Source organism: Nylanderia fulva, unplaced genomic scaffold (assembly GCF_048542155.1).
Source record: "Nylanderia fulva isolate GAGA-0341 unplaced genomic scaffold, ASM4854215v1 Scaffold5, whole genome shotgun sequence".
Taxonomy (NCBI): domain Eukaryota; kingdom Metazoa; phylum Arthropoda; class Insecta; order Hymenoptera; family Formicidae; genus Nylanderia; species Nylanderia fulva.
Window position 1 is genome coordinate 2549709 of NW_028190587.1, and position 16399 is coordinate 2566107.

Sequence of the window (16399 nt, forward strand, 5' to 3'; positions counted from 1 at the left end):
TTTCCATTTTCGTAAACACGTGCGAGTTCAGCGCATAAAATCGGCAGATGCACGAAAAGTTCGAGACCAGTCGTGAAAAAGAACAAATAAGTAGAAGCTGGTCTCATTCGGTTTTATTTTTTATTTTTATTCGAATAACATTTACAGGAAGCGTCTTTGTTTTTTTTTTATTTTGAAGGCATAAAAACCGGAACACACATAGCTCTTTTAATGCGAGGGACAATTTTGCAATTTACTGCGACGAGTTTAATGAGACGCGATACGCATAATTGAACGCGTGCGTACTCACGTAATCCTGACTGCAATTAGATAAGCAGATTCGTGTACTCGCCCCTCGTAATCGGCTGCGATTGATACGCTTCTTGGGTTCTCGACTCGCTGATTTCTCGTGTATCAGCTCGATGCGAAAGTCACCCCGTCGGCATACATACATATTTCACGACAATCATGCAGAAATCCGGTTCTTACGGTAATCGAATCGGATGTGACGGGAGTAGGTAAACCACTAGCATCGAGTTTTGCAAATGCACAAGTGCATCGATTACGTGTGCTCTAATAAATAATTTATGAAAGTTTGTCTTACGACGAAAATCCCACGTTATATGATATTTCTGTATTATAATATTATACATATTTCTACTTTCACTTTTATATAATTCAATCAACACAATAATAAATCTATATATATATATATATATATATAATTTTTGTTATACATATATTTAACATTCGAGCGAGGCAATTAATTTCGAAGACTGTGGAATACTATTTTCTCCTGCCTGCTATTCATTAACGAAATCGGCCCGCGTTATAAATGTCGCCATAATTTATCAACCCTCTATTCCGACGTTAAAAACAAAGTCGGGGTAATATCGGTAACAGCTGGTCCATGCGTCTCCTCTCATCGTTAAGTCCGACGCGCCCTCGGAAACCTCCGCCGCGATGGACGATAGCCCGCCGCTTCTGTACGACCGGGCACGCACATGCGAGGCCTGCAGGTGCGCGCGTATACATAGGCAGATAACGACGTTCTTGAACGCAGATCGCGACGTAGATTTATCTGACGCGAAGACCGCTGACGCTGTTCCCTCGCGCCACCAGCTCCTCCCCTTTGATAATCGTGAAAGGGGGGCCTCCTTCTTCCTCCCTGTCTGAGTTCCGAATGTGGCGAGACACGGAGGTAAGGAGAACGAGGAAGAGAGGGACAGACAAAAAGCATGACCGTGGAGGAAGAGAGCGAAGAGTATTAAAAAGAGCAATTTTCCGATTAGAATTATGCACACTTATATATTTTAGTCAATTTTAACCTCCTGTTTTAGCATCATCAGTATTATTAATTTTATTAAATGTCATAATTCTGAAAATGTACAGAGAGAATTTTCTCTTGGAATTTACCCTGAAAATCATGGTAATCAGCAATGCGACAATATGGTATTGGAAGAATCTTATAAGAGTTTTTCTGATTAATATTTACCACAATAAAAACATTAATACGCACATAATAAATTTTACTATGTACATATTAATATTTTTTTTGTGCTAAATATTAATCAGAGAAACTCTTATAAGATTCTTTCAATACGATATTGTCGCACGATTATCATGATTTTCAGGGTAAATTTTAAGAGAAAATTCTCTCCATGTAGGAATCTTTTACTTCCATTTTGATATGTCCAAACATTTCTATCTTTTTCTTTATTCCTTGATTTTTATCGCAAACTGCGGAGACTGCACACATATAATTTTAGAGAAGGCAAATATAAAATTTTATCAATCTAGAAAAGCAGGGAAATTGAAGATATTTTTCTGAACTTAGTACTTTGTATCAGATTTTCCATACTCTTTACATCCTCGGGTACCACAGAGATTCATGTGTGTACACTTCAAGTGTTTGTACAGGCGGCAGGTAATCGAAGTCATGTGATACGCCACAATTTTCTTCAGGAAGAACGGATAGATTATGTGGCGAATAACCGGTTAAACCAATCTCTCGTCTAACTGTTTAAGGCGTTGATAGATCTGGTCAAATGCTGGTGCTGGCCTCTCTGACAACGCATCTGTCGTTAATTCATTTAACGAATGAATTAATAGCCGTATCCTCTAACTTCCGATTTAATAGCATCAGTAGAATTCCCTTAACATGCTTATAAATTACGTCACTTTGAAGAAAACGTTGCATTACGGAATCTTTATGTATATATCCGCGCTGTTTTATTAAAATCTCTTAGATGATTATATATAAGCGCATCATGCTGTCTATGCACGCCAAGATCCCATTGGCATTAAAATACTTTATAATCGGTATATATCATTGGACATTTTATGTCATCATTCTTAATTCAATATCCTACAAATGTAAACGTTTAACGAAGTGATTATGTTCGCATCCGTTCCTCTGAACAACGCGTGTTTTTTAATTAAAAATAATTACTGTAGAAAGCAGCATCTCTTAATAGCATGGATTAATCGCAACTGTCATTCGCGTTGAAAATCAACATATATATCCCCGTGGACGTTACAGCGTGATTTCGAATCGAATTGCGGGGAACGCATCGACTTTTCACCATGTCATTAACCGTACGGAGAGAATTAATGACCCGTGTGGGGGAGGCAGAGAGGAATAAATTTCCCTTTACATGGCAAAATAATTCTCGCAAAACGCGCTCGTCGCTATTTTCCATAATTTAATGGCCGTAATTTACCGACAGCTGTATATTCCGCGAGCGGTGCTCGTGCCTAGGCAAAATATTACGTACGCCCGATACTTGTTGGCCGCCGTAGCGATATAAATGCTCGCGGATGGACGGTCTTGATCGCGGTACGTATATAAGCAGGTAGATCAGTTAGCCGGTGAAAATTGCTCCGGTGCGATCCTAAAGGTAGTCATCGCATACGGGCAATCTCTCGCTCTCGCGCACGCATAGACAATTCCAAAAGCCGTGTACGCCGCATTATCATGCATAGAATGCCCCGCGAGATATAAGTATATCTTGCGAATAATGTCTTAATCATTGGAAGCATTATTCGATGTACGGAGATACGAAGGGCTATTGTCTCGATCGGAAATGTGGCTGTCCTTCATTAATACATTGAATAACACGTTGGATATATATATTATAATATGCTGCACTATAATATAGCTAATAGAATGGAATATGGTTATAGTACTAAATTGTAAGCTTGTTAAATTATTATTAAGCGCGCGCATTGTCTGGTCCCGTTAAACTTCACTTATTTTCTACGATGCAATAAATTATCAACACTTTTTGCAAATTTAAATGGCACTATATATGGAAAGCATTCAAAATTCGCGTAGGCTGGATGAGTTAACCAATAGTTCTATTATTCATCATTCCTTCAAATCATTATCGAACTGCTCTGTCTATAAATTGCCAACGATATTTCTTTATAAACACATGTAAAAGTGATAATATTGTTTGCCGGAAATAATCATGTCTACAATGCTTCACGAGTCAAATAATTCTCTTTGGAAACGTATTAGCTTCTGATCGAAAAATTTGTTTCGCACGCAAATGTTTTTTACATATTGTTAATATATTATATTTTAGTTATTTTTGTGATTGAAATTTCAAGCGTCAAGCAATCTTAAAATATAATTTCACCAATTATTTCCTATTCGCATATATGTATATTACGAAAACAAGTTGCAAAAGAATCGACAATAGGAATAAATGCCAAGTATAGCATTATCTATTTTCCCATTCGTCAGTCGAAAGCGATAATCACATAGCAGTGGCGTTCCAACCGTTAGAATGACGTTGTTTCACGCGGGTAACGATCCTCGAGATCTCATTTACAGTACAAATTAGTCGTAGGCCGGTCCTCCGTTCTTAATGGCCGGTCGGCACGCAAAGAAGTTAAGTTTAATGAAGACCGCGCGTTATCCGTGACGAACCATGCGCGCGCTCCGTTCGCAAGCGAGCGAGCAGTGTGCGAATATGCCTGTCTATATATGTATCCGTAATTTGTGCGTGTGTATTCTCGCGCGCGCGTATAGCGGCTGAATGCGACTTAAACGAAGATTTATGCCGCGACGCGTAAATATAAACAACAATATGCAATCCCCGGCGTATTGTCCCGCGGTGGTGGACGCGCGAGAGTCGACCAATGCGAACTAATAAGCTCCGCCGTCGTCGTCTCGCGTTCGCGCGTGTATATAGCTGGGAGACGCGACCCCGAGACTTCGCGAACTACTCGCGTCTCCCGAGACTAATCGACCGAGAGGGATGTAACGAGCGACCGGGCCCGATTCCATCCCGACTCATCCTTCTCTTTCTTTCTCCGCGAGAAGTTTTTTGCGTTTCGGCAGCGGAAATTTGTCTGTCGCTGCCTTGATACAACGGCTGTCACGAGGTGATCCATCCCGGACTACTTTTCGGGAGTAGACGAACTCGTTTCTCAGACTACTATACGTAAAGTAAAACCCGTCTTTCTTCGCGTGGCTTTTGACTACAGCCCCTTTCGGCTGGGAATTAAACAGAGGTAAACGATAGAAATATTGAGATATTTGGGATAATTATAAACACACGCATATTACGTGCAGATTGGTTGAAATGAGATTTAATTAACGTTTATGTATTTAAATCTATTTATAACGATATGTGAAAGAAAGTCGAGTCGAAACAGTAATGCTCCGAAACGATATATAGTAAAGAATGAAACATATGTTTGCACATATTCTATAATAAACACAATTAACAAATAAATACAGAGTCTATATTTGAAAAGAAAGAGAATAGAATAAAGTATATAATGCGCGATTCCTCGATTTATTATTCATACTCAGAAACATAAATCACAAAATTTAATTCTGAGCAAGACTCGTTTGTCTCATATGTTGCCGGAATGCCGCTGTGAATAATATTTGAAATTATTCGTGAATAATAATAAGAATTATGTAATTAATGTTCACGGTGGATGGGTTCGGCGGTACTTGCAGAGTTCCGCTAACTTGGAGTTTCCGCTTTTACGAGGCAGCGTGTAATACTTACGCTTATGTCCTCCATGCTGCAATTTCCGGCATGCATTAATCCTTGATTGGCACAATCCATGGGCGAGAACGTAGATGAAAAAAAAAAAGAAAAAACGCACACTAAACACGTACTGTCACTCGCGCTCTGTGTTCGTCCTTAACGTATTCTTCTTCGAGTAAATCACACGTCCGCCTATCGACTCGACAAAAACAACAACACCGACTTCTTTTCTCCTCCACGGAGAAATCATCACTCGAACAAACCGAATCTCGCCGGGGACCACATCGCTTTGCTTCGATCCGCGTCGCTTCTCTAGAGCCTCTCATTGACTCGCCAATGACACTCGGCGAGAATCACACTACGTCGGTATAAATACAGCATGAGGAGGAAACACGCATACGCGACTCTCACCGCAAGATCGCCCTCAGGGTCGTAGCCACCGCGACACGGCGACGGCCGCGGCAGCCAGGGTGGTCTCCGAAGCGTGACATCCTCCGTATCGGTCGTCGAAGTCTCCGCTTCGGAGCGGAAGATGACAGAGTTCCAATCCGGAATATCACTCGCTTTTAAATCGAGTCGTGCACTTTAGTTAAATCTTTCCGTGACCTTAATCATCCACAGTTTAATCGACAATTTTGCGATTACCAGGCGGATCCAATCGCGAAATGCGCAATCATTTCGGAGTTTACTCCGCGAGAAGTCGCTGAAAAAGTCACCCCTTCCGGCGATGATCCTAGATCTTCGTTACTCTCGGGTTGCACGAAATTAACCGGTTAAGAAAAAAGACGGGGACCACACACAGCCATCGGGAGATGTTCGGGGACCGTCACGGATGCCGTCGGGGAACCGACGAGATGGGTGACCGCACCTCGAGAGACAGAGAGCCAAGCGCTCGCCGGCTCGGACTGAAACTCACTGAGTCGGCTCTTCTGGTGCCCGGCAGGTCTGCCCGCGCCGCATCGTGGTGAGGGATCGTGAGGCAGACAGGGAGAGGGAGGTAAACAGTGCGGGAGAGAGAGAGAGAGAGAAGAGAAAGAGAAAGAGAGAAAGCGAAAACGATGTGGTAGAGCGAGACGAGGGCAAGGAAGTTCGGGCCCTACCATCGCGTTTCCCTTCCAATCGGCCCACCGGGTGCCCAGGGCTTCGACCATTATCTCTCTTAGACAGTTCTGGCTTGCGCGAGGGAAATACGCGGAGCAAGGGCATCGGAGGGATTGGAGGGCTTTATTATATTTACGAGGCGTTATCGAAGCGATCCAACAATATTGATTCCGCGCCGCGAAGCGATCGAGCATCTCAAAGAACGCCCAGCCACGGACCCCCGCTCGGCTACGTTTATACGCTACCGGAGGGCTTACGGCGCCCTTATTCTTTCCACCCGTGCGTTCTCTCGAGAGACTTTTTATTTCATTCACCTTTCGCTTTAATGCGCGCCGAATGCGATCGAATCGCCGCACGTTTTCCTCCGCGTGAATTACGCGGCGATCGTGGCCTCTCCGTTGCTGCTGTTGCTTCTGTTGTTCCGCTGTTGGAGGAATACATATTAAGATAGGTGGGATGCTTCATAAATTCGACTAGTAATCTCGATCAGGATGCAGACTACTTGGAGACGGATACAAGGATAATATATTAATTTCATTACGATTCTTGCTTACAATTACTTTGCATAAAAGATCGCGGAGAAAAGAAAGAAGAAAAATTTGCTTATCGATTTTTTTTACATTTATACGAATTTATACATTTAAAAATTGATTTTTTTCCATGGTAAAAATATGCGAGAAACATTTTAATTCATTACTAACACAATTGTTGTGCTGAGCTACATTGATGTATTTGTTAAAAAAAAAAAAAAAAGTCATTTAAAATTTAATGTGCTGGAAGATTTTAAATATCTAGAACTTCTCATTTTCATTCTCGTAATCTTCTTTCTTTACTAAATTTCTTTACTCGAATTATTAACTACTTTAATTGACTTAAAGATTAATTATATATTATTATTTTATATTGTGTATGAATATATTATTTGTATAAAAAGTAATTATGCGTGAATGTTTAGCTCTATAATTTTATTTTTTTAAATATTGCTTCAAGAGAGATTCAATTTTTTATGACAATGCTTAAGTCCTCACATTTTACTTTGTGACCATGTAACACTGCGCATATATATTATCTCATTAAAAAGAAGAGTAAAGGAACCCATTTTTCGATTCGAACGAATCGCGTCGCGTCATCGTAAACATTACGAAACAATTTTGTCCATGTTTTCGCACAGATACGACCAAAAGGTGTTACATCTTATTTTTTACGATAACCATAAAAGGTTACTTCAGTTATTTATTTTTACATTACACATCTGACATGTGTGTGCACAGTTACTGTAATATATATTTTGTCAAATTTACATTTATAAAAGCTTTACAAAATAATGTAAAATTGTCATTGGAAAAAATAATTTAAAAAGCAACAATAGTTGCGGATAACACACACGCATTATATAGAAATCTAATTTAATAAAATAACTTTTTGTAAAAAAAAAAAATATAAAAATGCGTAAAGAAGAAAATTCGAATTATGTAGTTAATATAAGTCACATCTTTTCTCCGCGAGATTATTTTTGCCTCAACTCGTCGATTGACATTCTTAATATAATCTTTACACATTAGTCTTCTCCCAAGTTGCTTGTAAAATTACATTTCGCGCTCCGACGACAACGAGGACAAATGATATCATCAGTATTGCCACTGCAACCGGAATAACGCATCAAGATCGCAAGAAGCGTAATGCTCGTCGGTGCTAATCTTCCAAAGGGGAACTGTCCTGATTACCTTTTACACGGCTATTCGCGTGGTTGTGGTTGGATCACGTCAGCGACAGAATCTTGTTGCGCTCACGAATGTGTAGGTGGGACGATCGCGTAACAGCTGATCGTTTTCGCTGATCGAAACGCTAACAACGGCAGTGCAGGAAGCTGCGGACGTCCCTACGGTGTCGTCCATTTGTATGAGCCTCGGAATTTCATCCGTATTCGATTTAAGCGCAAAGATAACGACGCAGCTTCTCTCTTCCTTTCTCTCGTCTTCTCATCTTTCCAGCGTATATTCGCGCAGCAAAGTGTTCGAATCATAGAACATATACACGCGCTTACGGCGAGGCTGATAGAAAACACAACGTAAGATGCGCATCAGGCAACAGCATGATCAGAGAGACCAAGCTCGCGCGTGAAGATTATAAGACATGTTTTAGGAAAATACGATCCATAAATTTCGATTGTACTGCGTGAGAGCGAAAGTAGCGGTTGTTAATCACGCATATCTACGTACATTCCTGCGATAATCATGCGTTTCTTATATGGTAGTATAGTGTTTACACAATATTGCACTTTGACAAACTTCAAAACAGTCGTAATATTCGGCAATACTCTTAAATAATATATGTTTGAAGTTAAGATTCAATTGTAAGTTTAAATTTTCTCTAACGTATTCCTGTTCGTTTAATCTTTCATATATCATATACAGAGTCTCGAACATCAGGTTTCCTTCGTTCTCTCTTTTCTCTTTTTTTACTCTCTATCGAGGAAGAAAGTACAAGAGTACCAGAGTAATGTAAAGCTCTGTTGGATCCTTCGAGTTGAATTCAAACATGCAGTTATAACATTCAGTGCGCGCATGAATGGAGTGTAATGCACCTAAAGTATGTCCTTCTTGTAGCGGAGTGTCGAGGCCAGCTCTCTCGTTTGATTTTACCAGATGCAATTTGTGCTTGACGCGGAAAAGAGAGGCTCGAAATCGTGCAAGCACCCTCCGCTTACGCCATTGATAGTTCAAGTATAGGAAATATAGATAGAACTAAAAGAAAATTTTCTCTTCTCTCTCTCTCTCTCGCCTTTTTCCATCCTCTCTAATCTTCGTGAAAGCGTATGATGTACCTACGGAAGAGGTAAGGGAGGAGACTTGATGAACTTGCCTCGTGAATCACCTCGCTTATAAAAATCGGCGCCCGATGCGTGAGAGAGATAACACCGGGGGAGGAGTAATAACAACAGGTTTGCCCGTGTACGCACGTACGAGCCCCTCTCGAGAGTGAGAGAAACGGCGAGAGCGACGCGACGCGACTCCAACACGCTGAATCGCGAGAGAATGTTGCGGAGATGCACGCTCCGCCGATGTCCGGAGCGCATCGCATACGTGTAATGCGTGCATTTATGTGTCCGCTATATATATATATACTCGTATATATGTGCAAAACGGTATATATACACATATACGCATACTCGAACACAATACACGACGTACTCAGACTTGGCTCACGCAACCTACTACGACCGCATTACTCGGTAATGTTCGAGTTCCGCAGGTTGTGCCGGCGTGATGCGAGGGTGGCATTTAATCTACCTTGTGTTACGTTTATTGCGTATATATGCACATGCGTGTATATGCACTACGCGCTTTCATGGCCGTGTGCATTGCGCGGCGCGAGACGGATGCGAGAAAAAAAATGAGAAGAATGCAAGAGAAAAAGAGGGATATTTATATGCATATATATTTATACTGTTTTGGAAAATATTCAGGGATGATTCATGAGAAAAACCAGCGACCGTTTTGTTCGCTTCGTTTCTTCCTCGCGAATATCACTGAGCAGGTGCAACAGTTCTGCATGCAACATGAAGTTAGTATGTTTTATTGTGTTGCATTTCCTCGTATTATAATTACGTTCAGTTGAGATAATTTTAATACAGATATTGCATCAAGGCTTATTCATAATTATTAAGTTGTATAGTTTATTATAATACAGATTATTATAATACAAATCAATACAATTAAATAAAAATTATCAAAGTATATTTTCAATTATAAAATAAATATTTTAATTTAATATGAATTACTATATAAAATGGTCGTGATATAATTGGTTATAATTTGTTATATTAAAAATGTTTTCATATTTCGTTAATTTTATTATCATTTTTTTGTAGCTTTTTATTTCTTCTTAATTTTGTCGTTTTGAGCTATATTTTATCTTCATTCTTTATTTCCTCTAAGATTATATTTCAACGTTACAAATTTCTTAGCGAACACGAAGCGCTATTACATGATTCATGTGCGGCGCGCTTGAACTCACTGAGCGCATAAATTAACCGTCGAAATTATTGGTTAGAAACGGCTGTTAATTAACATGCGAATCCCACACATGGCGTTTCATCGATTCATAATCAATTAGTTGAATGAATACCTCGGCATAGCTTAAGTTACGGTAATACAGCAATAGTATTCGATGCCAACGTGATGAACCGTAATCAATTATGCGATCGCGATTGTGAAACGTGTCTATTGTGCGACATCTCTTCATTTCGCAATGATCTCATTTCTCTTCTCGTAGCCGAGGAAATAACTCTCCCAGTTGAATGAGATAGAACAATTCGAGCAACTGATTTTCTCATTGCGAAAGATGAGTTACGACATTTCGTATAAATCAAGAGATTATAAAATCGACGAAGAAAGGATGCGCTTGTGACATCGATTGCATACTCTAAACAGCTATCGTATATTTTTCAATTAAAAGCATAAATAGTCTAATAAAACTTTTACAAACATTTTCTTGAAGATACTAAAATATATATTTAGTTCTTCTATATAAAGTATCGAAAATATCAAATAAAAATATTTTTTATTAAATATATTCTTTTTTAAAACTTATTAACTACAATAATTTGTTAACAATCTAATATTATAATAAGGAAGTAAATCTTCCAGATTTTATTCAAATATTTTTTACATGATTGATAATAATTAAATATAATATTTCTGAAAATAAGTAGAAAAGAGTGTGAACACATTTCATGAGAGTAATTTGAAATTATCGTATAATTTCTTAGATGATCGAAATTTTTATAAGCACACTTTTCTCATGTGGTTTCACCGGCTTTAATAAAAAGTCGGGATGCGGAAGGGAACGACTGCTGGTTAGTCGTATATCGGTGCCTCTCTAACACTGACTCTATAAAATATATCCTCAAGCGTTCACACACTCGCACCGTAGCTATATAATGGGCGTGCCTGCGGTGCGAAGTCGCCGGACATGTTTAATAACCGTGAAAAACATTATATCTTTGTTGTCACAACGAATCGTTAGTACGCACCACACGAAAACCAAACGTCATGCGTCAACTGACACCTAACGTGGCACCGTCATTAAACGCCTACGACAGAATATCCGTCACAGTCTCACTCTCACCACATGAAGATATTTACATCGCGTCTTCTTATATTTCGAAAGTATGAAATGAATCTCTGATCCACAGACCTTGAAATAAAATGGAACAGAAATAAAGTTTGAAATATGATTAAATAAGATAATTTAAAAATATTTCGACATGCTCTAAATAAAATAATAATAATAATTTCGAATTAATTGGTTAGTAATTTAGTTTCATAAATTGAAATACTTTAATCTTTAGTTTATATACATAAAAGAGTGGAGAAATTATATAAAATATAATTTACTTTAATCAATTAAAATAAATCGCTCTTTTTTTATATTACAAGATTTGGACACTTTAAGAAAATTTGGATTTTTCATAATGCTAAAATAAAATGATATTTTTTGATAACATAACTTTTGAAGTAAAATAAAAATATCATTATATGAATCAATAAAGTTATTTAAATAGTTTTCAGTTTCAATTTTCACACATAATAATAAATTAAAATTTTCTATATAACCAAAATATTTATAAACTATTTTATATAATTCAGTGCCTTTATAAAAGATGACATGGACGTAGATTGTAGAAGCATGAATAATCGATATGTTCCAGTCTCTTTATCGATATTTTTGTTTAGTCTTATGCATGTATATCTTAGATAATGATATGTCAGTAATCATTTGATGCGTCAGCGACGATATCCTTACGTCTTTTGCAATCTTATTTTTTCGTTTGCATTTCTAAGGTAGTTTCAGATATCTTATGCCATTCTATCTTATCTGGTACAGAGCTGAGGGTGAAGGTACAAAGATTATGCAAACGCTGACATGTATGTAATTATACAGCAATATGGTCGCATAGATAATGCCAGTGACAATTCTAATTGTTATGCAATCGATGTTTTTTTTCCACACCGCGTTTTTCCACGAAACTGATTGCGGCAGTTGTTGCAACAATAAGACGGACTTTAACAGTCTGTTCTTATCGAGACGGTTAGTCAATTTCGTAGTATATGCGCTATTAGATGTATCGGAATGTCGTAGATGCCGATCGGTCGAGCGAGCGAAGCATGAACGTAGTTATTATGGGAGTGTATCGACACACATGCGGCGAGAATGGGAGCCTAGATATTAAACGCACAATCTGGATGATCTCACGTCGCGTATCGCAACGTTTATTTATGTCGACATTGCGCTCATTATCGATTTTCCCGATCCCGATTTCGTGTTCGTAAACACATTAGAAGTCCGATTAGCGTCATACCCGGCAATTGAGACGTCGCGGGGAAATTAACAGCGACAAAAGGAACGGGCAATCGTTATCAATCGTCGACAGTGGGGATCTTATACGAATCAATTTCTAGGGATTCGAGCATCGCGCATGAGTCATGTAAATTCATGAGGAAACTCACGTTGGGCGATACCGCAACAAAGTACATACCATCGAGCGGGTCGATCGTCCCGCGATGATTAATCGCGCTTGCGACGATAATTATAACATATGTGCGAATGATTACTACCTTAAGTAACCATACATTACTTCTTATCCTGCAATAAGTCATTGCTGACCGGTAATGGTCGCAATACTTTATCGTTGACGCTGTATTCCCTCTTCGGGAAGATGCGTGGTCGAAGGTCTCGACTTCGGCTCCGATACCGAGACCACTGGCTTTAATTAGTCTGCCATGATTGCGCGAATGTAAAGAAAGAGAGAGAGCGAGAGCGAGAAAGAGGAGAGAAAAGGAGGAAGAGGAGTTGATTTGGAAAAGCGTTCCGAGCGCAGATTCTTTCACGCGGATTTTATTTGCGCATGCAAGAAAAGGTGTGCGCAGTGATGCGACTCTTTGGTTACGTTAGCACCGTGAGTATTCATCGGGGGACGTTTATGCCCGCAAAGTGTTTAATTGCGAGATATATCGCGGCTATATAAGCGGGGTGGAATAATCAACGAGAAATCGCGGCGAGACGTTGCTAGTAAATTATTATCGTCTACAAACACAAGTTGGTTTTTCTACGATCGATGGTAGGCACGAACGGGAACGATGGAGAAAGAGAGGAAGCGAGACAAAGTGGAGAAGAGAAGAAGCGTATCGGCTTAGATTGAGGTTCCCCTTAGAGATGTGTATTAGGTTACTGGGTTAGTTTTTAGCATCATCTCCCTGGATCTCGTTTCTTCGTCGCGTCCGATTAAAATTGTGCGCACCTGCCGTGGAAAATAGGATTCTGTCGAGTCTGTGCAACTTAAGTATTAATTGTTAACTTACTTTGATTCAAATATTTGGCTTGAAAAAAAATAATATCGAAACCGATCTTATTTTCAAAATTTAATATAAATATATTCTTTTTATATTAAAAGTGATTACAGCACATATAATTTTAAAATTTGATATAAATTAGAAACTTTATTTTTATGCAAATAAATTTTATTTATATATACGATGATACGATAGATACGATTATATATACGTATATATACGAAGCAATAAGCTTCTAGTTAATTGCAGTATGCTACCTAGTTTTTAATTATCATTTTATATTCGCAAGTAATCGCAATGAAATTATATGGTAATATAATGATGAAGGCACTGTACATTTTAATCATAAGGTATGATATGTTTGCTAAACGTACCGTTCGAAGAAGCGAAAACGAGAGTCACATGCAATAACATACACCAATTTTTTTTCTCTGATTATAATTTGATAACGTTGTAGATTTCGTAGTACGTACGACATATCTGATAACGAAAATTAAACGCATCGATTTATAAACCAAGTAAATGATTCGTCGATATATTATTATTAGCAATATGATGTTATCTCGGGATAACAGAGGTGTTAATGATTAGTGATCGAATATGCTAAATGATAAATCGTACGAGATCAAAGGGACGATTCGCTAATCGATCTGTATTAATCGTCGCCCCTATCGTATTTTATTTTACTTTTATCGTCATCGATAATTCTGCAGAATTCCGCGAAGTAAACGTAAGAACGGCAAAGCGGTGAAACGCGTCATTCCTGCTAATGACTTGCTCCAAATCTAGGAAACCTACCGCGGAGAACCGTAACACAGTGGTGTATCTAGTATAATAAAAAATATTTAAATTATTATTTTGTTTTAATAATATTTGAAATAATTATATGTTAAATTATTTGTTTCCTAAGACTCCATTATGAAGATTAAAGTTATACGTGTAATATTAATTGCAAAATATGTTTGATAGCAAACAAATTATTCAAAAACAAAGCAAATTTGATTAAAAATATCTAAGAGTGACTACTTTTTATATTTGACATTAATGAAAATATTTATTCCTACATTAAACATTTTTATTTCTTGTTTTTATTCCGCACGTTATATTTTTATTAAGCAAGATTACAAAACATTATCAAACTTTCTGAAATAAGACACGCGTATTACTTGGAGTGGATTTACTTAAAAGCAACGAAGCAAGCAGCAAGACGAATAATTGGATAATCGCTTAACACTTTCGCCGAGCAAACCTCGAACCGATGTACGGCACTGGACCGAATACATGGCAGAGCCTTGGGGTGATAAAGAGAGAACGAGAGAGGGATGCTCGGCGAGCATGAAAGTCACGCGACTGCGGCGCCGGGACCTCTTTTTGCCGATTCCGGCGGCACGAAGAGAGGTTTACTCGATCTTACTTACGTATACTGTAGGAACGAACGTAGGGATAGGCAGGCAGAGGGACATCGGGTGAGAGGTCAGATGGAAGAAGCAGGCCACGAGAGAGAGGGACAACAGTCATGGTTCTCCAGAGTGGCGGAATAAGATCCGAAACACTGGAATTTACACGTGTATTTGCTAGTGGCGCATTAACGTGCATGCACGACGTGGAGTATTTATGGTAATCCACGAGCAAGGTGGCCTCCTCTCTTCCTTTCTTATGTGCTGTTCTCGGTTACGAAGCTATGTCTTCTGGCGCCGTTTCTTTTATGCTTTCCGTAAAAGTCTCTCTTCTTCTACCGGCCTACTTTCTGCGTCTGATGTGACGTTTCCATATTTTCTTTCCTGTTTGCGATATCGGTAATAATATTACTTATGCAATAACATGATTTTATATAATCTCTTTATCATTTATCATAAATGAAGAAAACGTGAAACGTGGAAGATAGCGAGTCCGGTTTTGTATGTGATTTTTGTTATAATGGTATAACAGGGTACAGAACGTGGAATTAATTGCTACTCTCTATCTACTTTTTGGAGGCTAATTTCAGAAAAAGATGGTGTAACCATCTCGCTTCTTGGTAGCTAATCTGTTAAAAATGATTACGTACACACGTTTGCCACGATTTACAATACTTTTTACAAATAATTTTCAAAAGATGATTGGAAGCTGAAAAATAATGTATCGCTTCCCTAATTAAGTTGAAATTCATAATTATTATATATTCCCATAATAATTAATATAAGCTTATCGATGCGTTCTCTTACATGTATAATATCATGTTTTATATTTATCCCTGTCCCTGTTCGTGGAAGACATAATTACATGCGGCTTAAAGAAGACATTGAGCCATCTCGATAACAAAAAATGATTTTATCGTGTGATCACCTTACACAGTAGCAACCTCTTTACGATTTAATCGCGTCGTTAATAATAACTCGTGTCTCGTACTCTCTTTTGCAAATGAAAAGCCGTTAATTATTGGATGCAAGTATCGTGATGCATAATTGCGATGGCCGCATGCGGCCTTGCAGAATAATTGCGGGTATATCGAATACACGTGTCGCCCATCTCTCAACTCGCACATCGTCTACTCTCTCGTACTCGTATTGCATAAAATGATAGCATTATTCGCGGATCTCGATATCGCGTTGCGTATCGATCAGTCGCGTCTTCTATATTTTATATATGCACAGTTGACTAATGTATAGCGAAGCGTGGACCGGTTCTATGCAAAAAAGGAATCCCGGCTTCTAGTATAATTATTACCAAGCGGCCTGGTTGCGATTGCGATGATGAAGAGAGAAGCGACGTAATGGTTAGTGCCGTGTAATGAGATTAGTTGTGATGCCGCACCACGACCCAATTCAGTTTAACGTTATTACACGTTTTAATAAAACATATCGCGACGTGCAACGATGAACGATCGTTGAACGCGGGCTCTTCATTAACTCCTTCTTAACTACTTTCGATTTATATCGTACATTTTCATATCATATCTTTAACAGAATA

General features: G+C 38.6%; 2 protein-coding genes across 2 annotated transcripts in view; one reads left to right on the forward strand and one right to left on the reverse strand.

The window, feature by feature from the left end:
- LOC114940516 (uncharacterized) overlaps positions 1–5894 on the reverse strand; it is a 66578-nt gene extending 60684 nt beyond the window's left edge. Inside the window, exon 1 of the mRNA XM_029315227.2 lies at positions 5013–5894. Within this exon, the coding sequence (XP_029171060.1) occupies positions 5013–5072 (60 nt within the window). The 5' untranslated portion in view covers positions 5073–5894. The remainder of the gene's footprint in view (positions 1–5012) is intronic.
- Positions 1–16399, forward strand: part of LOC114940517 (L-lactate dehydrogenase) — a 142639-nt gene that overhangs the window by 59643 nt on the left and 66597 nt on the right. The window lies entirely within an intron of this gene.